This window comes from Ixodes scapularis, unplaced genomic scaffold (genome assembly GCF_016920785.2).
Source record: "Ixodes scapularis isolate PalLabHiFi unplaced genomic scaffold, ASM1692078v2 PGA_scaffold6__148_contigs__length_123643588, whole genome shotgun sequence".
Lineage (NCBI taxonomy): Eukaryota > Metazoa > Arthropoda > Arachnida > Ixodida > Ixodidae > Ixodes > Ixodes scapularis.
In genome coordinates, this window is record NW_024609881.1 from 41,073,806 (window position 1) to 41,099,153 (window position 25,348).

At 45.5% G+C, this 25,348-nt stretch overlaps 1 protein-coding gene across 1 annotated transcript in view; it reads left to right on the forward strand.

The window, feature by feature from the left end:
• LOC8025322 (guanylate cyclase 32E) overlaps positions 1-25,348 on the forward strand; it is a 312,963-nt gene that overhangs the window by 207,765 nt on the left and 79,850 nt on the right. Inside the window, exons 6-10 of the mRNA XM_040210470.2 lie at positions 2,243-2,333; positions 3,491-3,563; positions 6,097-6,205; positions 9,549-9,570; positions 10,249-10,313. Of these exons, the coding sequence (XP_040066404.1) occupies positions 2,243-2,333; positions 3,491-3,563; positions 6,097-6,205; positions 9,549-9,570; positions 10,249-10,313 (360 nt within the window). The remainder of the gene's footprint in view (positions 1-2,242; positions 2,334-3,490; positions 3,564-6,096; positions 6,206-9,548; positions 9,571-10,248; positions 10,314-25,348) is intronic.

A 25,348-nucleotide genomic window follows, 5' to 3' on the forward strand; every position in this document is an offset into this window, starting at 1 on the left:
CTGCTTTTGATGCGAGCTGCGCTGCTTTCCCCCGGTGCTGCGCTTTCGTAGAACTTTTGTCGGGTCCTCAAAGATGAGGCTACCGTTCACGCCGGGTTTTAAGAATCTGCTTCGTCGAACAACTTCAATCAAGCACGAAATGTCACCCACGGTACAGTGTACTAGATCTATGGCTATTTTTATAGCAGCCTGTCGCCATTGCGCTGTCCGCCATATTACTATGATGGCTAGAGATGATATAACTCTACCTAAAGATGGCCGCCAGTGACCGCATTCCGCTCCATAGGAGGAGCTGGTCAAACGCGATCCAGCAAATAGACATAGAGATCAGTGGTCTACCCACTCTCCTTCAATCAGAGCCAATCAGAGCTCGGTATTCTGACGTCACCAAAACCCCTACAAAAGAAGCAGGCGAATTTTCGCTCCGCATTCTAATGCCCCCACAGCGTCCTCGCCGGGTCTGTGCCTTCCAGTGACTGTGTTTCTCAATAGCTCTGGACTGAAGATTTGGCACAATGACATTCGAAATCTACCCTCTTCTACTGTTGCTCTGGGTGTGTTTCCGTCATTCGACTCGCTAGAGTGCTCGGAGAGCTCGGGTTCATTTGCGTGTCCCACAGTTGTAAACGGCAACGATGTCGAGATACCACAAGGCTTTTGTGCGCTTTTTCCCCCGTGTATATGGTCATGAAAGTTGACCCTATGAAGCGTTTGTTTTTTCGACGGTCCCGAATTCACGTCGAGACAACACTCACCACTGCCAGCAATTGATAAAATCTACGTGATAAGTACTTTTCGTTCCTATTGCTATCGTATTGCTCTTCGCTCGCCGTGGAATCAAGTATAGACGTATTGGAATTGAAATGACTACAGCGCATTGAGCCAGCGCAACGAGGGGATCTGTGACCTCCATTTCTGGGTTTTGTATAGAAGAAGAACTTGTACTATTTGAGCGTGTTGGTGCTTTTGAGACTTTTGGAAGGTGGAGGCACATAAGGGACGGTTCAGACAGGACAACCTTTCATTCAATGATTGTTCTGTCTGTATCGTCCCTTATGTGTCTCCAGTTTCTAAATGTTTAAGAATAACTTATCGCCGAGTTTGCTACCCAATGTTTAGTATAGCGTTGTACTCAGATAAGTAGACGTCACTTTTGAACCAAGGTTGGCTCCTACACTAGATGTCTATGCCAGCCCGGCCGTGGTGTGTGCGAAGTGCTCCTTCCTAGGAGCCGCACTGTTTCGCTACTGCCTTGTCGCAAGCCTTTAATTGATGGCAAAAGCGTAATGTGTAATATTTCACGTCATCTACTGGAGCGTCTACAGTCGAACGGGTCCGCCCTTTCCGCCTGAGGAACAGGCAGTGCAAAAATCTAGTCGTAGGCCTTATGGACCCTCACAAAATCCGTGAAGGAAACGATACAGCACGAATAGCCAGTACCTCCTAGACAGCAAAGCCAGTAGTGACAGACTATCTACGTCGAAAATCGGAGGTCAGTGCGGGTCCCAGATTGGACACGGCTGTTGCATAGAACTTGTGTCCTCATTGATAGAGTACGGGTTTCTGCCAAATATTGCCGCAGTGCTCGGGTTCAGACTCTACACTGCGCTGGCCTTTGTCATATGACATAGGAACTGTAGTGCTACCCAAGCAGCGCGCATGAGAAACACCTAACTTTTGGTTGTCAATCATAGGGGCCCAATTCGACACTCATAAGGTTCTGTTCCAAGGCGTTAGCAAGTGCCAATGTGTTTTGCTTTGGCGTTTTGAAACGTTTCTATTTTGGTTCGCCACATAATCGCCAAGGTGTCAGATATGAGCTAGATATACTGCATTTCAACTAAACAACAAGCAGCGAAGCCTAATTCAGGCATTTGTTTGGCAATTCAGGCAAAATGTTCCCAGGTGAAAACTGAACAACTAGAAGTTAGGCCTAATTCTGGCATTTCCTTGCGAAGAATGGCCCAAGGAAGCGAGGTGACAATCTAACAGCCAGGCAGTGAAGCTCATCTCTGACGCTTCTTAGGAAATTTAGGTCCGAATTACTTACATTCTGTATACATACTGCGAGGTAACATTATACCTTGACTCTAGGAGGGTTGTCATTGTCAGGGCAACGAATTACCAGACAAAAAGTAAATTTTGGGCCAAAACAACTTTGCTACTGGGGACGGCCTTGTAATCTGGGATTGTTCGTCCAACCGTAAACAACTTTTACTTCTGCCTTGATCTCCTACCGCAGGTGCTGAAGCTGTTTTCGGAACTCGACTGGGTGGGCGGAGGCCCGCCCTTGGATGAACCAGGCTGCGGATTTCACGGCGAGAAGTGCGTCAGTGAGTGACACATCGCCCTCCAGCGGAATTCGTTGATGTCATTGGACAGACATTAAAAATATGGCGAAATTTTGATAGTAACTGATTTGCCTCAAAAATCGTTCGACAGCTTAATATCTACCTGGACCAGTAGCCCAAACTGTAAACCACAGTGTTTTATTTTTAGCGAAGTGTATCTTGGAGGTTTTACTGGAAATAAAAAAAATTGACATCGGTTGCTGTAACACGGCAGTAGGGGGTCATTGCAGCTCGTTCCCGACGGATTATAGGAAATTTGACGGCGTCAAATAGGTACTGATTAGGCTCATGCCACCAAAGAAAGAATGCGCAAAATACTGTAATGGTGTGCTTTTCTTCAACTGACTTGCGAAGACACCCACTCCTTATCGTAACATATTGTTTCCTAAAATTCCTTTCTGAGAAAAAAAATCGACAATGAGATTCAAAGCGCGTGGTTTGATACCCTCTTAAGTTGTATTACGTTTAGACACTAAGGAATTGAAAATGTCTTTGTGTCCACCCGAAGTGTTCAACACCATATACCCCAAACTGAAGTTTAGGGGTGCATTATATAGGCAGGGATGTAACTACTACACCCTCTCTTTCTGAGAGTGTAGCCTCCTACGTGGGAAAAGAAAGCCTGCGCCTCGATGCCAGAACCGGCCTCAAAAACTGGGAGATACAGGACGACACAATATGAACGAAAGTTTAAAAAATGCAGTGGCGCCATTACAGATCCGCGTGCAATTTCCCCGTACGTTTGTTTCTGGGGCTGTATTCTCTTGAAAAAAAAACAAAAAAACATTATTTTTTTGTTTTATTTTTATTTACGGCGCAACACCTTTTTCCAGTCTGTCAGTGCATTCTCATATTCCCACTGCTAGCAGCAAGTCATTTTTTATGTTTTTTTTTTCTTCCTCTACCACAAAATATACAAATTAAGAAAAAGAATTGGTTCAGCTTACGACACCTTTGTGGCGCTGCCTCCAAGATGATTTTCTTCTCGCCTTCCGCTCCTCCTCCCTCGTTTACCGCAGCCTCGCTGTCGGTTGTTCCTGCACCAAAAGTGCAATCTTTGGCCTATATGCAGGCTATTGTAATTCCTTCCACTGTATCTCATACAAACTTTCCACCTTTTCCCTCCTTCCACCTCGCAGCCTGGAAGGTCGTTACAGGCGCTTCGGGTGGCATCATTCTGCTACTGCTCATTGTGGGATTTGTGGTGTACAGGTGAGTGTGGGTTTCATGCGCACCATAGAAGTAGAGCTTAAAATATTAGAGTCCAAAATCGTTTTGTGATCAAAAAAGAAAAATATACGACTTAGTTCAATAAACCCGAAAAAATGTGAGCGACTATAGGAATCGATATGCGACTTATATAATCTGTGCAAGCTTTTGTGTGTCGAATAGATAAATATTATAAGACTTGTTTTATTTCCACTAATTCCATATACGTGGCTTGTAAATTTGCGTTGTGGATCTCAAACAATGCAAGAAAAAAGAGTGAAAATTGTTAGCGATAAAGGCGTTTATTTGAGAGGTGTTTAGGCAATTTGAAAACAAGTCACGCAGAAATACACGAGGTGCCCTAGAAGAAACTCGCCACCGAACGTTTTCTTTTATAGCGAAGCTGTCTATGGCAAGGGTTTTATGTATTTTTTATGTAGATGACCAAAACCTCTACGCTCGCACCGCCGCATGCGCTGCTCGCGCGCCTTCCCCGTATGAAAGAGTCGAAGTAAATAACCAAAATAAAGCATTGACCAACGCACGCGAAATATGCCATTTGTTTTAGTCTTTTGCTTTAGAATGGTTACTGCTGGAGACGCCGGCACGCGCGACGCGTGGAACACCGTTCCCTGCATTCTCCTTGATGCTTGGGTAATTTATCATGTGCGTATCCTTTCATCACGAAGACCACCGACCAAGACAATAAATTTGTTCGTACCTTTGTTCAAAATTGTGCGTCAAGTTTTTGTCGTGTGCTGAACAGCTTCGCTGGTCATCCACCTTCCCACAGAGTGGAATGACTCTTTTTTTTTTTGTCCTACTAACCTTGGATATTAGTAAAACAAAGCATAGGACATATTATGCCACAAGTAAAGAAAACAGTTAGTTGGTATTGAACACATAGCTACAAGTATTCTTCCAAGTTTGATTAATTTCATTTTATTTATTATACTCTCAGGTCCCGAAGGCATCACAGAGAGGAGTGGGATAATTATACATTAATACAAGTCAAACAATAAACACAAACGCAAAAAAAAAAAATCACATGGTACAGAATCACTACGAAACATTATTCAGAACATTAGATATGGCGGCTTTAGAATCAGCAGTGTCGGTAAGTGAGACTACGGACGCGGGAAGGCGATTCCAGTTGAGGGAGGCTAGAGGTAGATGATCTTTTTTTTTTCAAAGACATTCAAACAATAGTATCGCTCTCCCGAGTCATAAGATTTTTATCTCTCCGAGCTACAAAACATTTATCATCAGTCGTTTATAGTAGTAATCTGTTCAAAACTGAAATTGCAGCGGTAAAATCGCCATGATATTTTAACTCTCGGTTGGCACTTCCTACTTTCGAATAGCGTACATTTCAGAAATCCATAAACAAAAGATGTGGTGAAGCGCACATCAACCGAGAAAAATCTCGCAGTTTATAGAGCGTCTTTCGTAATAACACGGAAGGTACTTTCTTTTTATTATTTTCTTCTCCTAAAAAAGTTAATATATACCAAAAAGATGAGCAAACAAAACAAGTTATATTTTTTTTATTCCAATCCCAAATTTAAAGCGAATGTTATCAGAGCATTTGGTCGGCTAGTATTTGCCTGAACTGCACCTGCAATGTCGTTTCATAATAAATTACGGGTATAGGAACGTTAACTCCGACCCACTTTTTTCATTGCCCTCTTTCCATTTTCAGCCGATAAAAGGCTGTGCTTCAGTAAAGTCTGGGTTGGCTGCCTGTTTTATGTTCTTTAGTATAAAGTATCGGAGCTAGCTTTCTAAACAGACATGTTGCCAAACGATCATTGTGGGAATCTCAGCTGCGTTTCGTCGTCTAAGACGCGTCCCCTTTTTATTTTCACTTAAAAAAAAAAACTTTTATTTATACAGTTTACTATATAAATCCTTTTCTTACAAAAAACATACGGTGCCGGTACGGCCTCTTAGTTGCTGTGTTCCTTGGATTATTCCCCTACCCTAGCGACTAGGCAGTGGCAACTAGCTTTTAAATGCGCACGTTCTTTTCCTTTCCATCCCCATTAGAAGACGTATGGAGGAGGAGTAGGGGGAGGCGGAGGGGAGGAGGCGAAGAAGAGGAGGATGGAGAAGGAGGAGAGGAGGAGGGGAGAGAGGGCACGGAGAAGGAGGAGAGGCATACCCTTTTCTCCGCACCCTCTCCTCCACCTCCTCAGGAGTAGCGCTTTAATTCGGCATCACAGGGAATCGTAAACGTTTTGCATTTCTTATTATTCTTTCCGTTCTTGTATTTTCACCAACCCGCCCTTTGTTCTTTGTATCAAATTAAATTGTGCGTTCATCTTTCTTGAGAAAAAAAATTATATCGTACATGCCACGGGTCTCATATACTGCTATAGGGAAATGAGTGGTACGGGAACAATTTTTTAAAGGTCCAGAATAGTATATATATATATATATATATATATATATATATATATACAAGAGGAACTAAAACTAAGGAATGTGACTGCCACGTATCTGTCCGTTGTCTTCTATCGGGCATCTCTTGCAGATATTGGGCTTACGAGCAAGAGCTGGACAGCCTCCTCTGGAAGGTGGACTTCCGCGAAATCCAGATCAACGAATTCACGCCCTCCAACAAGGCACCCAAGGCAAGCATCGTTTCGTTTACCTACACGCACAAAGTCAGCAATCCGCGACAGCTGTTCATGCCGCCGTGTTTCCATTCCTGAAAGACGCTGGTTGTGTGCGGAGGTATCTTAAACAAGCCATAAACTGAGACCGGTCCCAAACCTTGTTCAATCCTAGCATTATGTTCCGTTTCACTTCAAATCCGATCGCAACAAATGCTACGATTTAATAGAGCCAATCACTCTGAGAAAAAAAAAGTTTCACTATCATAATAAAAACGCATGACATGAAAAAAGGATAAATCAATTATGTTTTATGACGAATGAAAAATATCAAGTGTCGAACATACGTACGATATTACAGGCTAGCCAAAACCGATCACCGAACGTACGTGAAAAAAAAAAATGTCTTTCAAAACGTCAGCTCCACAGTTGAAGACCATTAACGTTAATAAGCGGGCAAGCTAGTGACGAATCGATATACTGTACTCTGTTTCATACTTAGCGTGCAACGCTGTCAAAGCTACTGGCGCAAGCGTGGGGCTTGATCTCGTTGATCATATGCACGCGTTCTCGCGCAAACAAAACCATAGATGAAGCCACGCGCTCGCGACAGTAGCTTTGACAGCGTGGCACGCTAAGTATGAACCAACGTATAAAACTCAAGAAAAAGAAAAAGAAAAGGGAGAAAAAATGCATCTAAATTGAGACGTTAAGTTTGCCTCCCCCCGCCCCTTTTTTTGCCTCCGTCATGGCTTTTTCGAGCCGTACAGTTGAATTTCCTAATTTTGTAAGCATGATCTCCCCTTATAAAATAAAAAAAAAGCCGGGTTCGTAACAACGTTTCGAAATATGAGTTTTAAATTCTTTCTATTTCTTTATTTCATTATGTTTTTGTATTCATTTATTTATCTAATAATTTATTCGAGTATTTTTACTCGTGGCCACCAGCCTAGCAACACAATACCCTCAGAGGCTAGGCTGCGGGCGCTAGACAATTTAGAGCTTTACGAGAGCTATTCAACCGACTATAAAACAAACAGCAACATAATATTTTATTAGAGAAATATTATTATATAAGTAACAGTATCATAAAAGAGTATGCCGATAGTTATTTTCAAGAACCAAGGTAGCAAACTAGAGTGAAATGTTTCGCCATAATGACCATTGAGCATTCTTTAAAAAAAGCGGCCAGATAAAAATTATACGAGGAAAAATATTCATAATGCTTGATTATATATACACAGTGCACTGGACTCGAAGCAACCTCCTATCCAATATAAAAAGAAAACTGTTAAAGTTGCGGCTGGAGTGATGGGTAGCTTTTTCGAAAGTGTGGTAATTTCTGTGGGAAGATTGCCTGCTTTGTTGGATAAACATCGCAGCTACTTGTTTTATATATAAAACGTTAAAAAGCTGGTTGCGACATCTGGAGCCCTGCGTCCTGATGGATAAAACATTTTAAAATTGATTCTTTGACGTTCTTTCGATTCGCTTAAATCCCTGCGTGTAATTCGCACTCACCGTGACAACGTCAGATGTCTATCGGTTTCTTGATATATGTCGGTTGCTATAGACCGACACGCGGGCTTGACGTCACGGAGCTGCCGCGGCGCTGCGATAGCGCCGGAGCCGGGTGGTGTGGGCAGAAGGGCGCACGCTTCGTACGGGCGTCAAAGCATTTGAGCATGCCGCGCAGCTGTGTTGCTGTCAATAGACCCTTTCCGAAATTCAGTCTGGCCACTTTGATCACCATCATCATCGAAAAAATTGCATATGTGCCATACTAATAGCGGTCTTCTGTTTACTGATGAAGGAAGAAGTTGAAGATGCTCCTTAGCAGATTATTCGAGGCTTAAACATTTGTGACGTTAGCACGATGCGAAGCAGGAATTGAAAGCAAAATCTGCCTAAGCGTTTATTTCTAGCTCGGGCCCAGCCAATCTGTTGGTAGCATCAAGGTGCTTCAAAGCCCCTTGATTTGTAGAAGTTTATCAAGCCGTGTACGTGGGTTGACGCTTCGTTCTGACTGGTTGCATTTTTGTTTCTGTCGTCACTGAAAAAGATCGAGAAGGAAATGTACAGTAAAACGGACACTGTCGTTTGCCGTTGACTTGCCAAAGTGACGACGCCCGATAAAATACGGCAAACTCCATTTTCATTGCCGCCATTAGTACGGCAAAAAGTAAACTGACATTATAGCCACCAGATGGCACTGAATTTCGGGAAGGGTCTATTGCACCGAATTGCACAAGAAAAGTATCGGAGTGAGTTTCCACAAAATCCCGGCAGACTCTGAAAGGCATCGAAGGGGGATAATAGCTGTGGATCGAAAAGAATATTCGCCTCGCGCGAACGACAGTTTGTGCAGCAAGCACTTTCTTTAAGGCAAGTACAGCTTCTATTTCAATCTCCGTTCCGAGGCTGGCTTATGTGCAGGGAAACCGTTGTCAGATCAAAACCGCTTGGATTTCGTTCCCACGGTGTTTGAGCACAAAGCACCGGCAAAGCACTCGCCCGTGCTACGTAGCAGAAGGGGATCGGCGACAGAACGGCAGTTTTATAGGCGTTACCGAAAGAAAGTAACAAAATATGCTAATCGTTACTTGCAAATAAAAAGTACGCGTTACTGAGCTACGTTGCCTAAAAATAAAAGGAACGCGTTACCGCTACCGATAAAAAGTAATGAACGTTACTTCTGCGTTACTTTTAAAACTATGATTTAATACGTTCTACTGTTTTCACGATAAAGGTAAGCATGAGCTCATATATCAAGAAACATTACGTTCATGCTGAAACTGAACATAATTACTTTATATATTTTTACCGTTTCACCTAAATACTCACCAGAAAAACGCAAAGAAAAACATGACTTGACGCCTAAAAACAAGAAGAAAATTGAAGTCCATTTTCTTTGAGACTTGGGAAGTAATAACGTGTAACGTAACTACGTTACTTGAATTAGTAACTTAAGTACGTTACCCGTTACTCTGTCGAAAAAGTAACGAGTAGGTTAATACATTACTGAAAAAAGTAACGCATTCCTGGTAATGTCATTGCCTGTAACGTGTTACCGCCGAGACTGCAGAACGGACAAAGCGTAACTGCTTGTCATGTCTTGTGCTCATGAAGGTAGGAATAATATCATACCTTGACTTTAAGACGCTGTGCGTATTTAATCAATTAATAAGTACACTTCCGCAGACCACAGTCTGCTGATCCCGCGGTATTGCAGAAACCGACTCGAAGTAATCGTTGGTTTCAAGAGACTTGTTCGCCTGCACCGTGTCGGTCTTGAACTGGCTTGGCGGAAAAGTTAAATAAACAACGACGTGAACCGTCGAGTTCGGTGGCAGCGACTTCACGTCGGAAGTCCAGCAGGCCTTGTTTACGGCGTATGGACCTCGTAGGCAACGCCGTCCACGCACAGTTTGTTTCGATACCGCTGCCGTTCAGGCTCAGGTAGCGAGGTCAAAGAGTCGGGCATAGCATACGACCAACTTGGTCAGTAAATACGACTGACAAATAAAGATAGAAGCGTCCCTACAATGTCAACAACGAGCGCACGCCACAAAACGCAATGACGAAAACACGGAGAGCCAGGCCTCTTTTGCCCACATAGCTTCCGCGCATGCGCGGCACCGCCGTGTTAATAAACGGAGCCGCTCCGCGTTTCGGTCTATATATAAACATAGTTACATATCAGTACTTCATGGCGCGCATTAAACATGCAAAATTAGCGACTGCCACATTTCCCACTATTCAGTCAGATTTCTAGTCGTTAGCGAGACGCGTCTTAGGTTCGGTGTCTTGTTTCGCTATTTACAGTGAAATCACCTGATGAGCGAAGCCGTATCCGAGTTTAAAAGTATGCTGGATAATTCAACCGGTTTTCGGCTGTGGAAAATATGTGTACTGCATTCAAGAATTAGTACTCAAATCAATTAAGAAAATGTCTTGTTATACAACTTTCCAATTTCAACAAACGGAAATATATTTTTCTATACTTCAGGTGGGCAGCAACCGGTCCTTGCCGCTCCTTTTCCTGTCACAACCCACGTCTGCCGTGCAAGCCTCCCAGGTGTCACTGTCGTCCCACCCAGAGGCAGACTTCCGCTATTCTACTGTCTACACCCAGGTGAGACCTTGACGCCTCTATACATGTTTAACTTTGCTACATCTCAGAAGGCGATCATAGTGCAAGATTTACTCAATAGTTATTAGCCAGCCTGGCATCCTTATCAGATTTTGTGTCAGGTTTTCTTTGATGACCCCACAGGTACAATAGTGGCTAAGCAGCAGTGCGTATCCCAGCTATCCTGAAGCGATTGAAGTGTATCACATGAGTTTGTTGAACAGTCATTAGAACGAAACCACTGGAATGAGACCCTGCTTTGCAACCCTTGGCACGTCGTGCCCAACCTATTGAAAATAACACTTCAGCTGTGATGTTCTATGGAAACCTCTCAGCACCTCAAACGCCTTCAGCCTACCAAACACGCGTTCACCCCTTCAAATCCCTTCAGACCCCTAATCCCTTCAAACCTTTAGACCCCAAAAGACTGGGAACCTACACGAGATATGGAATGGAGTTTAAAACTTGATTTACAATTATTTCAGATATTGAGTTTTAAGTGCTTGTAACTCAAAAAGACGATGAGAACCAACGGTTACTCGTACCCGTGCGCAATCAACTGTAGACAAAGGCGATCAGACCAAAAAGGCAATCCCGAGTTCTTTGCCGGAAAAAAATATTCATCCAGGTACGCAGACTGCTGCATTGTAAATTCTAAGGTCTGAAATGTACAGTTTTCCAGCTCATAAAACCAAGCAGGTGAACCACACGCACACAAACACACAGTCAGTAGCACGTTTAGCGAAAACTACGAACGCGTAGTTAACGTCCGCCGCCGTTGAGAAATCCCGAGCAAAGTTACGCTGTCATCTGCGGCGTCTTCGCTCGCTGAATGCTTCTGAGGCCGGACGCACGAAGAGGCGCAAAAACCCCAGGACGCTGAGAGATTTTCTTGATCCGAAAAGCCAGTTGGTCTAGAGGATAGGTCCGAAGCATGGTACAGGAAGCCGACCCTTAGTGTCCGCTCGTTGTTCAGCATTTTGTTTGCGCTTGTTGACGGAGAAAAAACTGGGTGTAGCTTTCGACGAGGGCAGTATTTTGACTGAATGGAACAGCTTATCTTTAAACACACAGAAAACAAGTCCCCCTCCCGCTTTCGCCACGCGCGCTCTCTTCCTCGTGAGCGAATCGTTGACCTGTGGCGCTTCTTGTCCAACCCGTGCAGCACGTACAGAGAACACACAGACACAGCCAAGGGGCCATGTTAGCCAAGGTCATGACACGATAGAGGCGGGGGTGACGAGAGAACGTCTCTTAAATTTCCTGGACTCGTTGGGGCCGCCCCATACAAACTGGCCAAGCTGATTCCCCGATGCATATAAGGGAAGGGTCAACTGATCTCTGCCACACACCCGTAGAAACGATTTTGATATGTGCATTGATTTCACGGAAAAGATTGGGACAGACACCAAAGGCCCCTAAAAAACTATGACGGGTGTCTTACACCCTTTAGGAATTCTCGACTGAAAATCTCGACTGGTACGTAACGTAAGGCACCCTAGGAAACGTCGCCGAACATCTCAATACCCTCAAACGTTCTTAAATGGTAACTGCAAAGAAAAGAGTGTTGTTTTAAACATCCTATTTGAGACAAGCATGACTCAAAACAATTTTTTCATTAAAAAAATATTTTTTCAGCAATATTTATTGCGCGAGACTGATTTCAGTTTGTGGCTGTTTCGTCCGTTTTTAACCCCACGCCACAAAGTGGGAATTAAACGTCACGGAGTGGCTGCTATACGTCCCGGAGCGACGTCCGATAACAATTATTCTCAATAGCTAAAGATTGATTGACAGCTCAGATCTTGGTTGTTAAACCTTTGTGATATGTTGTAATTTCTTTTTGAGCAACATATTTCTACGTTTAAAGAACAATCTATGTGATTCCAGTTATTATTCTTTACAAACGGTTTAGAGGACGGGCACTTCCGTTTGGATTCATATCATAAAAACACAAAATCTTCGCCATTCTTCCATGGCCTCCGAAGTCTCTGCTCCCGCCGGTCTTTCCTTCCTTGACAGTCGTTTCGCCGAATTGATCAGTGTTTCGTGTTGACCCAGGTGCCTGAGTGAAACTTCCTGAAGTGATGAAGTGTGTATTTGGCAGCTGTCGCAGCTGTTAGTTTTAGGAAGTGACGTGGGGTTTGGGCTTTCAGAGTGCGGTTTGTTACTTTCATTTTCCTCTTTGCTTTCTTAGCGTGAATTTTTTTTTTTTTCGCTTGCGCGTGCAAATGTTGTTTATGTTTTGGAGATGTCAGCTCCTTTCGGCACCGTTGTTCTGTAAAGTGCTGCCAGATGAGTGATCGCTAAAGCGAGTCTTCCAGCAGCCATGTCGCAGCGAAAGATGGCCCGCTGAATGCTATTCGGCTGGTCCAGGTATGTTCTCGTCATTTCGCTCCGGAGGCCTTCGAGATTCGCACCAGGTGCACCGAACGTCCGCGACAGAGACACAGCTGTTACGTAAAATACCTGCACGGTACAGACAGGTTATCACGTAACAGCTCCCCGAGAAGCCTTCGCGCGTCCGAATTCTGCGTTAGCCGACAGATTTTTTTCACGGCTTCCGAACCTTTTTACGTAAAGTTGTTTGAAATGAATGTGTAGTGTTATTGTGAACCTTAGCTTGCGATTGCGGCTTTTTAGATCATCTTATTCGTTTTGCTGGAGAGACGCAAACGACATGCATAACAAAATCGGTTGCATATTTCACATCTTTCGCAAAAGCACTTTCCCAGTTACCTTGCGAAAAGCGCGAAACACGCAGTCCGCACCGTCCCCACATCCCAGTCTTTTACCTGCTTTAGATCAGTTTGTACCTGCTAGTATTTATGTCTACTGAAACTAGAACTTGAAACTAGGGGCAGTGCCAGAGAGCAAAAAGACAAAGTTGGGGAAGCTTGCTCGTCCTCCCCAGTTTCTGAACTCTCAAGTCATTGTACCGTAATAAATGCACCAACGCCTCTTCCCAAAATAAATGAAAAGAACTGAGTAAAAAATGGGCTCAGTGCATGCATCTGTAGACAGGTAGGAAATATTGACCAAATTTATTCACACCGCATGATGAGTTCAACAAACTCATACGAGATTTCCAGAAAAATATCGGTTGTGACTTATGTTTCCCTGATATTTTGTATAACCTGTCGTTTGCAGGACCGTATCATCTATTTGAGCGGTGTGCGTCGCTGTGCAAACGCAGTTCAACAGCACAAAGCAGAAAAATGGCAGATTTAGGAAAACAATTCAGAGTTCATTTTTTAATTAAAACGACTTAGTTTTGTTAAAAATGCCTGCAGTTTTTTACTCACCGTATGCGTCGGGAATCTTACACAATTTGAAATGGAACAATGAATCACTATTAAGAACGCTCGCTGCGTCCTCCCGAACCAGCTGGACTGGATCACCTGCCGACGACGGGATTGAACCCGTTGAACCTCAATTCCACTGCAACCAATTTGCGCTCCCGGTTAGTCTAGGTTTCTACTTCCGAGCCCCTCACCACACACCACGAGCGTTTCAGTTCTTTGCCGGATCGCCGGGTAGGACAATACAGAACGAGATCGCCGAAGTCAAAGCAGCGGTGACGTGAACGTTGGCTTGTGGTTGCGCACTCGTGGACCCTGTCACTCCCTTCGCTTTTAAAGCGCACAAGACGGTTACAAATGATACTTTTCGTCTTCCGGAAACATCAAGGGGGGGTGATTTCAGATAAGATCGACCAAAGGATGGCTAGTCGACATTTTCAAATCAACTGATGTTTTTATATGTTATTGTCTAGTGTCTGGTATGAACGAATCCAAACTTAGTTTTGACTAGAAAAAATACTTGGGGACAGGAAAAATCGTAAGGCATGAGGTGGTGGACAGTTGCATTAACGCGCACTGATGGAGGGGGCCCGTTTGAGAGTGAATAACTAAAGCGATAACATTAAGAGAACTCTAATACGTTTTAGGCGCAAACTATGGGTATAGCTTGCTTGTAATATAAAGTAATCATATTTATTTAAAATTTATTTATTTTTTTAAAAATTGACAAACATGCCTGCTCGAACGACAAATGGCAAACTTTGGAGGTCTGTATCTCATGAAATAATTTAATCATTATAATATACTTTGCAGATATTATTCTACTAATATATAGCTAATATTTAAAAAAAAAACTAAGGTATCTGTGCGATACAATAGTTAAGATATATTTAGTCAAACATGGAAAAAAAATCAAACAAAGAAAAATTCCGATGCAAATAAAAAAAAACACCACCCTCGATTTTTTTTTTTAATTTAGGTAACCTGTTATACTCTATTTCGGCATTTATTTCCATTAAAAATATGTTGCATCATTTTATTGAGAAAGAAGATACAACTCCCCAAAGTAGGGTCCTTTTTCAAAGCCTACACTTAGCAGTGTTTTATACAAGAACTGACTCTGAGTTACAGTTTCATGAAACCAACACACATCTTTTATATATTTTTATTCAGATGAGGCCAATGATAACTAAAGAAATCGTTCACACACTTAAATTAAGGAGAAACTACTGTGTACAAAGAGCTATCATATTACGGACTAGTGATCCGAGAAAAGATCATGCAGCCATCGGCCACTAGGAACTTCGTTTACTTTATTCTCCTGCGACACTATATGGTATTCCCTCTTCCGCTCTACCTTCATCTCTCTCTCTCTCTCTCATATATATATCCCTGATATATATCCAGAACAAAAACATGTTCAAGCATTCCCTTTCTGCGTGGTAGTGTTCTGTGGCTAGCAAAAATCATTTCCTCGCTAAGCTCACGATTATGGCAAAATAGTTGCCGGAAACCGCAGACGACACTCGTCGCTAGTTCTGGCAAAACGGCCGATACAATCTTTTTTTCGCATTTCCCCGCTCGCTGTCAAGGACAAGGAGGTTCGCTTCAACCAGCAAAACATGGCCGCCGACGCCTGTTTACTGAGCAGTCATGCCTGTCGCCATTTCACTCGCTGGCGTCACGGGCGATAATATCAGGCACAAAGGGGCACACCAACCGGCAGCATTATCCCCAAATACTCGAGCCTCGCGTAAATACATAGAGTGTAAACGCTGTCGCCATGTTATCGTAGTAAGACCGTCCCCCCCCCCCCCCTCCGCCAACGGGGGACTGCAGTACGCGACGGCGTACTAACACAACGGCGACGATATCGACATCGCGGGCTCCGAATTTTCCCATAGTTCTACTCCACGGGCATTTCTCGAAACGCTTGATATTGTGTACGCCCGCCTGGAAGGATTTCAGGCGCGTAGTTAAGATAAGGCGGTTCTCCGCGGCAAAAGAAAGCAATTTCACAAAAGCTTAAAACCGGCGGCGACGCGTTTGCGGTGAACGCTTGTAGTTTTGGTGTAGACAGGGTGTGTGTGTTCTCGTTGTTGACACCAGCCGGCGATAAGGCACTGCAGGCGGTAGCTCAGTACAGCAAGGGCTAATCCGAGTGACCATCAACGTAAGCCCACCGCCAACCCCTCGCGAACCGGTCGCCGACATGGCTCAGGCTGTGTCATAAACCACGTGGTAGAAGCTCGGGTGCTTTCATATCAGCGCGTGGAGGGACGACAGTGCGATTCCGGAAAGTCTTTTTCGAAGGCCGCTGACCACAGTTTTTTGTCTGGAGACTTTCCCTCTTTCTTCCTTTGACGTGGATCAAGCTTTGCCGACAGCCTCAGTTGTGACCTCTCTTTTCAAATGTACGTTTGCAGTGAGTGAGCTCCTCAGCCTCGGACGTGTCACTTGTGCACCCAGTAGTTCTTTCACTTGGCAATTATATGCCATCAGTTGGGGTTTAATTTGTATTATTTATGTGTACATTATGAAGACGTCCTGGAGCTCCGAACGAGTGTTTTGTGGAGATTACTTTTGCAAACACAAAAAGACTATACCAAAGCAGCGGAATTTTCGAAGTATTGGCGAGTTGGACCTAAACTCGTTGAAGCAAATGCTTCCGCCTGACTGTTCCACCAAAGTGAGTGCGACGGACTACCTGTGCTACCATTGCTTCATGCACATCACTAAGGAGATCTCGATGCGAAGCTCAGAGCAGTGCCCTGACATATTTGTGCCAGCTGAAGAAGCAATTGAAGATCTAAATCGCAGCATACTACCTACAGATGTGTCGCCGCTGAGAGAACCAAGCATCGTAAGAAGTCGGGACAGGCCTGCCTATGTCAAGAGAAAGCAGACAGAACTGGAGCAGGTTGCTGTCAAGAATATACGCCCAAGGCTACGTATTGCGTACGACAGGGACGCACCATCAGGGTCGTCCGAACCAACATGCTCCACATGCACTGAGTGGGTGGACAACTTTCGGCAGGCCTGTGAAACCGCCACCTCTCTCCGGGAACGTTGTCAATTGCTTACACTCCTACCGTCAACACTGACGAAGAATGAGGTTCAAAAGATGATTCCACAGGCCTCAATGTACCTCATCAGTAAATCCCGAAAACTCAAGGAAACGCATGGCGTGTGGTATGAGCCGGATCCTTACACGAGGTGCAAGGTGAGCCCTGAGAACCTGTCTGCTGCCCTAGAGTACTTCACGAAAGACGAGCTACAATGTTCGCGCCAAAGTCCCAACCAGAAGGACGTCATCTCTGTCATGCTCAACGGAGAGAAAACGTTCGTGCCAAAGCGCTTCATGACACGCTCAATACGAGAGGCCTTCCGTATATACAAAGACAAGCATCCCGATTCCGGCGTTGGGCTAACGAAATTTTATTCGTTGCGCCCTAGATGGGTCCAATGTATTCCACACCAGGAAGTGTGCGTTTGTGTGCGCTGCGCCAATTATTATCTTTGTATTGCCGCTCTTGAGAACGTTACAGGCTCAACATTCAACACTGGTGAAATGAACTCGGCATTTCTGTGCGACCCAGCAACAGAACTGTGCCTTCAAGGAGACTGTGATCACTGCTGTCGTGATTGAGCGTTCCGACGAAGGCTCCCAGCCCGGCGACACTACTTTGTGCCGGGTAGGAGACAGGATCGAGGAGCCGGGAGGCGACGAGCTCAGCAAAATAGAACACACTATATTTACATTAATTACAACATCATTTCAGTGTTCGTACCGCAACAACTTCACGGGTGTCCTTTCTTTATATATCCGCCTCCCATCTCGCCGTTCACTGGCTTGTCCAATCGCAGGGGCCTACGTGGTCCTCGGCAGCCAATGTGGAAGAAGTTCGTGTGCCAACGGCCAGCCAATGCCGAAGAAGTTCGTGGCGGGTCTCTCGGCGTGGTGGCTCGCTCGCTGAAGAGTCATCCACGCGCACACACAGACACGGACACCCAGCTTGTACAAAGGTTGCCTCGAGAGCCGAGTTCTCCAAAGCTCCCGCACGAGCCGCCGGTCGGTGCAAGAGCGTGCTTTGCTCCACGTGAGCTAGGGGCACGCGCCGCTCTCGTAAACATGGTACGGGTGTGTCGTAGCCTTTCACAATAGCTCCTCCGCCGCTGGGAAGAGTGTCTTGAAGGGGAGCAGTCCACACTGGTCCCTTGAAAGACGTGGTCTCACGGCAAGGCTGGCGACTGAGGTCCAGGCTGGAGTCAACTCTGGGAAGTGACAGTAACGCAACCCACAACACCGAACCAGACTCCGCGCGGCCGAGCGCCCAGCCCTCCATACCTTCAATCCGCCAGACCACTCTCAAACAACAATAAAAAATGCCACTTGAAAGTTCCGTGCTATTCTATCAACGAAAGACACACATAAACTTATTTCCTACGACAGGTTGCTTTAGCGAAAGAAACTTTTGTAGACCAATAAAAGCCCTCTAACGCTCAACCCAAAATAAAACGGACTCCCGTGAAAACAAAACCACATTACAAACCGGAACGTAACTCACATAGGGTATATCCCTATTAAATTTGATCACGTCCTCCGTAATGCAAGCTCTACTGAGGAGAAGACCGCTTTAAAGGAACAACGCTAACACAACAAGCTAAAACCCAACGAAATGCAAAACTCGGACTCCCGAAAAAAAGAAAAGCTAATAAACTTGCCGGATAACCTAGTCGACTCAATAGCACTTAAAGAACCACCTTTTCCCTCGAAAGTCCTTCTTTGTATCTAACCCACGCCCTGTTTGTTCTTGGCATCACTCGGACTGTTCAAGTTCTTCTCCTTGGACTTGCGTGCAGGCCCGAAGTCGCAGTCTCGGAGATCTCCCTTAGTCTCCGCGTCCGACGTGACGCCAGGCTGAACCACAGGCGATGAGCTGTGACTCCGTCTGGAACCTCGCCGAGTCATTCCAGGCTCGTTGTTGCCTCCTCCAGGCTGCTTGCTCGTACTTGAGCTGTGGGTCCGTGGCTCGTTGGGACGAGGGGCTCGGAGTCTTCCCCCTCCCAGCCTCGAGGACCGCTTTTTTCTTTTTGAAGGGGCGCTCGTCGCGCTTTCCTTGGCGCTCTTCGCAGGAAGCGTTGCTGCTAGAGCGTACAACGCTGATTCGGCGCCGCCTCTTCCTCTTGCGTCTCGGTCGCTGGATCATGACGGCCTCCAAGTTCTCGGTGGCGGATCCCCCATGCCGCGAGGACGACGACGTCCTTAGAAGCACCTGCGTCGGGCCTGTTTGGTCCCGCCCGGGCTCCATCGTGACTCCGGAGGGTCCCTTGCCCGCGCAGCCACCGCCGGTTGCAGGTCCCCTGGGATGGCCGGCTTGGGGTCTCCCGTCCTCCAACCCTGATGACGACCCGCTGCCGGACGCGCACTCGTCGTCCTCCCTGCACCTGGACTCCGTGAATGACCTGGAGTCCGGGTTCCCCAACCACACCAGGCAGGTGTGGTTGATCTCGTCGAGGGAAATCTCAACCACCTCCCTCCTGGTGGGCCGCTTGGACTCCTGCGATGGCGCCGTGGGCTTGTCCTCAAAGCCGCACGCGTGCCGATCAGAGCGGTCAGGATCCTGGCTTGATTGCTGGGCCGCTCTCCCCGGCATCTCGGCGCTGCTCTTCATGAGCTGGCTGGACTCCCCCGGCGTCGTCTCAGTCTTGGCGTCGCCTTCATCCTCCAGGAAGTCGCAGCTGGACGCCCGAAGAGCCTTCTCTTCCTTTTCCCGCCGCTCGGGCGTTCGGTCGGTCTTGTACGGAACGGCGTCGGTCTTGCGTGGAACAGCGTCGGTCGTGTCGGAGGAAACATGCTGGTTTCCGGTCACCTCGGTGTCCCCCGCTTCCATTTTCCTCTTTTCCTGACACACCAGTTCTGTTGCTGCTTTCACGTCACTCTCACCGTCCCGCCGCTCGGAGTTCGGGTCGGGCTTGCGAAGAACGGTGACGGCCGTGTCGGGAGAAAGACGCTGGTCTCCGGTCATCTTAGTGTCCCCAGCTCCCACTTTCTCCTTTCTCTGACACGCCTTCCCTGTTACCGCTTCAACGCCTGTTGCCCGACAAAGAGCCTCCAACTCCCGCGCTTTCTTCGCGAGCTCGAGCTGCTCGAACTCGTAGTCGAGCCGCTCCATTTCGCGCTTATACTCGCGCTTCTCGAGCTCCCATCTCGCCGCCTCGAGCGCCCTCTCGAGTTCCTTTCTAGCCCTCTCGCGAGCCTTCTTCCGGTCTTTCCGCTTTCTGCGTTCCTCCCGCTCCCTTTCGCGAACTTCCTCCAGAGCCTCTGCGAACTCCTCAACACTGACGTCTTCGGCTTGAAGGAGTTTGATGATGTGCGGTTTTCTTTTTGTCTGCCCCAAATCGATTCCTAATTCGGTACAGACCTGTACCAGCTCATGCCAACGGAACGCCTCTAGACTCATGATCTAGCTTGTCTTGGCCCCCTTTCTCATAAAATGCTCGCGTTAGAACGGTCACACAGTCCTTCTAACAACGATTATCTCCAACCCCCATAGGCAAAACTTTGAGCTAATGGGTCTGGCAGATTGAGAAAGAAAGGGCCGGGCACTCACCCACACAAGAAGTCATGGTCCGGCGAAGTCGATCCAGCGTAGTCGAATTCCACGAAGTCGAGTCCCACGTAGTCGTATCCCACCGCTGCCACCAGTTGTCGTGATTGAGCGTTCCGACGAAGGCTCCCAGCCCGGCGACACTACTTTGTGCCGGGTAGGAGACAGGATCGAGGAGCCGGGAGGCGACGAGCTCAGCAAAATAGAACACACTATATTTACATTAATTACAACATCATTTCAGTGTTCGTACCGCAACAACTTCACGGGTGTCCTTTCTTTATATATCCGCCTCCCATCTCGCCGTTCACTGGCTTGTCCAATCGCAGGGGCCTACGTGGTCCTCGGCAGCCAATGTGGAAGAAGTTCGTGTGCCAACGGCCAGCCAATGCCGAAGAAGTTCGTGGCGGGTCTCTCGGCGTGGTGGCTCGCTCGCTGAAGAGTCATCCACGCGCACACACAGACACGGACACCCAGCTTGTACAAAGGTTGCCTCGAGAGCCGAGTTCTCCAAAGCTCCCGCACGAGCCGCCGGTCGGTGCAAGAGCGTGCTTTGCACCACGTGAGCTAGGGGCACGCGCCGCTCTCGTAAACGTGCTACGGGTGTGTCGTAGCCTTTCACAATACTGCCCAAAAGGCCAGTTTCTTACACTCCAGGGACTTGATATCCCGGAGGATGAAGAGATTGTGCTTGCAACATGGGAGTCCGGCGACCTTCTGAAAAAAACTTTGGAACCTGAGACTTTTCTAAAAGTCATCCAAGTGACGGTTGGAATTTGGTTACTTCACAACCATATCCGGCAAACGCAAGGTAAAGCGATCTACGATGAAAAACAGTGCATACAACGCGGGAGCATTGTCTTTCATTTTGACTTTGCTGAAAACTGGACCATCGTGCTTCCTGACGAAGTGCAAGCATATCACTGGAAAAAAAAAACAAGTTTCGATATTTACATGTGTAGTGACGACAAGAAAATCTACAAACAGCTTTGCCATCATCAGTGAGGACCTGTGTCACGACGCCGCTCACGCTTGCTTGGCTCTAGAAAAAGTGAAGGAGTGGGTTGAAGACAACGTTGCGGTATACTCGTACGTGACGTACGTAAGTGACGGCGCCGCCAGTCATTCCAAGAATCGCTACCAGCTTCACTAATTTGCAAAGGACGATTGCCCACAAGCCCAGTGGTTATTTTCTGCATCTGGACATGGGAAAAATGCATGTGACGGAGTTGGCGGACTCGTGAAGCACCAGGCCACGCTGAACAACCTGAGAGAACGTTCAGTAAGCGCAATTCAGACGGCCAGGACAATGGTGAGCGTTCTATCAAAGAAACTGAAAGGCGTGCATCTTGTATATCTGGACGAAAATGAGGTTGTTCGGTATCGTGAACAAAAAAAAAGAAGAGTGGCTGACGGTGCGCGCCTTCCCTGGCATTCAGCCTTGGCACGCGTGGCGGCTCAGCAAGTCATCAACAGAAGGGACCTGTGACGTATATGTAGCACGGACAGTAGGATCTGCTTGGAAGCAACTTTATTAAATGGGTACAGCGAGGAAAACCTTAGCGTAAAGTGCGGAATTTGATTTCCCAAGGACTGCTCATTTTGAATGCAGGGACATCTTATTTATCACAATTTTCTTCACGGGGTATTTACCCTACTGTTTTTGTTGGTGGTTACTAATAATTTTTATCTGATCACTATAAAAAAATCCCAAAATGTTATCCTCGAGCAGGATAAAATATATCGCCTTGCCACGATTCATTCATACACCGAGAGCATCGAAGCTGCTCCAGTTAGGCACTATGGCATCCGTCACCTGAAATTGTTTGTAATCGTAAATACACAGCCAACCTAAATATCTTACTATTATATCTTTGTTTTTGTGTGTGGAAGTAAAGTTATTTATTTTACTCTAGATGTAAAATATACCGGAAGGTACAACTTCACACTGCATCATCTTTTCTCAAATCATTAGTCTCTAATATGATACCACTTTGTACGCTTATGTAAAATGCTGTATATAGTTTCTCCTCCCTTTTACTGTGGGACCGATCGCTCTTTTTTATCAATGACCTCATCTGAATAAATGTATATAAAAGATTTGTGCAAGTTTCATGAAACTGGAACTCAGAGTCACTTCTTGTATAGGACACTGCTAAGTGTAGGCTTTGAAAAAGGACCCTACTTTGGGGAGTTGTTTCTTCTTTCACAGTGCAATGATGCAACATGTTTTCACTAGAAATGAATGCCGGAATAGAGTATAACAGGGTACCCAAATTTAAAAAAAAAATCGAAGGGGGCGTTTTTTTTTATTTGCATTGGAATTTTTCTTTGTTTGATTTTTTTCCCATGTTTGCCTGAATATATTGTAACTATTGTGTCACTCAGATACCTTATTTATTTTTTCAATGATAGCCATATATTAGTAAAATAATGTCTGCAAGTTATGTAATAATGATTAAATTATTTCATGAGATACAGATTTCCAAAGTTTGCCATTTGTCGTTCGAGCAGGCATGTTTTGCAATTTTTAGAAAATAAATAAATTTTTAATAAATATTATTACTTTATATTACAAGCAAGTTGTACCCATAGTTTGTTTGTAAAAAGTGTTAAAATTCTCCTAATTTTATTGTTTTAATTATTCACTTTCAAACTTGCCCCCTCCATCAGTGCGCGTTATTGCAACTGTCCACCTCTCCCTGCCTTACGATTTTTCTTGTCTCCAAATTTTTTTTCTGGTCTGACACTAGACAAAGGTTTTCTGACACTAGACAATGTCATATAAAAACATCAGTTGATTTAAAAATGTCGACCAGCCACCCTTTGGTCGATCTTATCTGAAATCACCCAGGGGCACTTCTCCGGTCACGACTTGGCTACATGCGCTCGCAAAACGCGGAGCTTCTCGCGTCCCGTCAAACGAAAAGAATACCGGCTTCATGTTTAACGCGGTTTGTTGCCAGACCTTTTCCGACCAAGCAAAAACAACGAAAGCAAACCGGCTCTAGCTTCCACCGGAGATCAACGGCACCTACGCCCCGCCCCCCCCCCCCCCTCCCCCCCCGCCCCCCGATCCGCGGCGTATCTTTGACAAGACGCGCCGGAAGTAGAGGCGCTGCGTACGTCGTTCAACTCCGCTGCCAAGTCACTCCAAGAGCAAAATCAAAAGTGAGTGGTGGGACGTATTGGTCCTTCGCGGGGGTCGAAAGAGCGCGAGATTCAGATGTGGAGAGGTTCTGACTCCGACTAAATTACCGTCCCGTGTCGTAAATATTGCAAAAATGATATTTGTTTTCGCGAAAGATTTGTTTTGTGACATATGCTTGGTCCCAATTAGGCTGTTTAAAGCAACACTTTTTTTTCTTTGCAGTTACATTTCAAGGGTACGTCAAAGCATTTAAAAACATTCCGGTGGGCCGCATAGACGGATTTTCAATAGAGTAGAACTGCTCTCCTATTTTATATTCATTTGAAATAGGCTGCAAAGTATTCAGGGATTTAGTGGCCGATCCTTGCACCACGTTCTGCAGTACCTTAAACACTGAATTAGCCGTAGTGAACCAGTAACCAATAGGGAACGGTGATTCTCTTCGTCTCCTAAGGGACGTATACTCAACCTATTCTACACTAATGTTTCCACGCATTTCAGCATTATTCTTCAGATATGAACGGGATCCAGCCCGTCTAAGTCTACCAATTTCTACTTCAGTCCACCTATATGATGTATAAATTCCTAGCTTTGATGCACTAACGATGTTACAGCTCTGAAAAAAAATTATTTGTTTGCCTGTTCACGTGCTGAAAAAAAATGAAATTGCTTGATAATGCCTATCCATCACGGCCCTGGTTTTTGCGGCACGCGGAACGGTTAAAATAGAGCACACTGCGAAAGAGAAATGCTGGCACTACTTCGGAAAGTGGCCACACGATTTCCTTAAACGCGAACGGTGCGGCGTCTAGAACGCAGCCACTGAAATGTATCGAGGCTTTGTTTTTGAATAATAGACCTTGCATTAAATAATCTGACGGCACTGATTGCTCCAGAAATATGCGCCAGCATAATATCACTGATTTTTATAATTGCCATTCCTGAACATTGAACTCCTCGTGAACGAGAGGTTGTGCTAGTGATGTGCTTTTCGTGACGAATGTTGCTGGATTCTAGATGTAAGGTCACTTGACAGTCTCTGCAATAAGCGAGCTTAAAAGAGTGGCGCGACGATTTTCGTACTTTCGCTAATTAATTGGGGGAGTTAGTCTACGTCACCTACCACAATGAAGAACACAAAAACATTTTTCTTGCTTGCACTTCAGCATGGGCGAAGGCGATAGGTCGCGGCGAGTGGTTAAGGCAAAAGGTGACTAACTGCGGATACAATGGGGAAGATAACAAAGCAGGGGAAATATTTTTGTTTACTTTCATTACATGACGCCACGGAATTTTGTGTGCCATGTCGTCAGATCATGTCGGCCATGACCGCCGCATGAGGCAGCAGATCGGGCAATAATACGTTTGTTTTCTTTGAGGTTACGCAGCAGAATCGCAGTATTTCGATGCAAAATGGCGCACTGTCTCTCCCTTGCGCCAAAGTGAACAATTAAAGAAATATAAGCTGAGCAGAGTGTTTTTTTTTTTTAATGTTAAAAATATTGGACTTATCCCTAATGAAAGCTGGCCGCATGTCTCACCAGGCACCGGGCTGCCCGATGATCCAGAATCGTTGTAAGAGTGGGAGATTTACACTTCTTTTAACTTTGAGATTCAAACTTCATTTCAATAATTTGTTCAGAGGAGTCAAGACAAAATGCTTCCAATAGGAAGCTTGATTGTATTGGTGGTTCCTATGCGTACAGAACATGTCAAAATAAAATTAATTGAATCACATTGTTTAACCTAAGGAATTGAGCGCACATTCCTTATTTGTTAAATCATTTGATTTCAACGTAGTAGCTATTAACAATGCTTTTGTGCACGCAGGTTGCGGCTGAGAAATTTGAGTTCGGAAGTAGTATGGAACTGAGCAACGATCTCGAATCTCTTGCGTCAGATACTGTGGATAGATATATAAAGTTGGTCGGATTTGAAAGAGCAAAAGAAAAAAAAAACGAGAAGCTTTACACG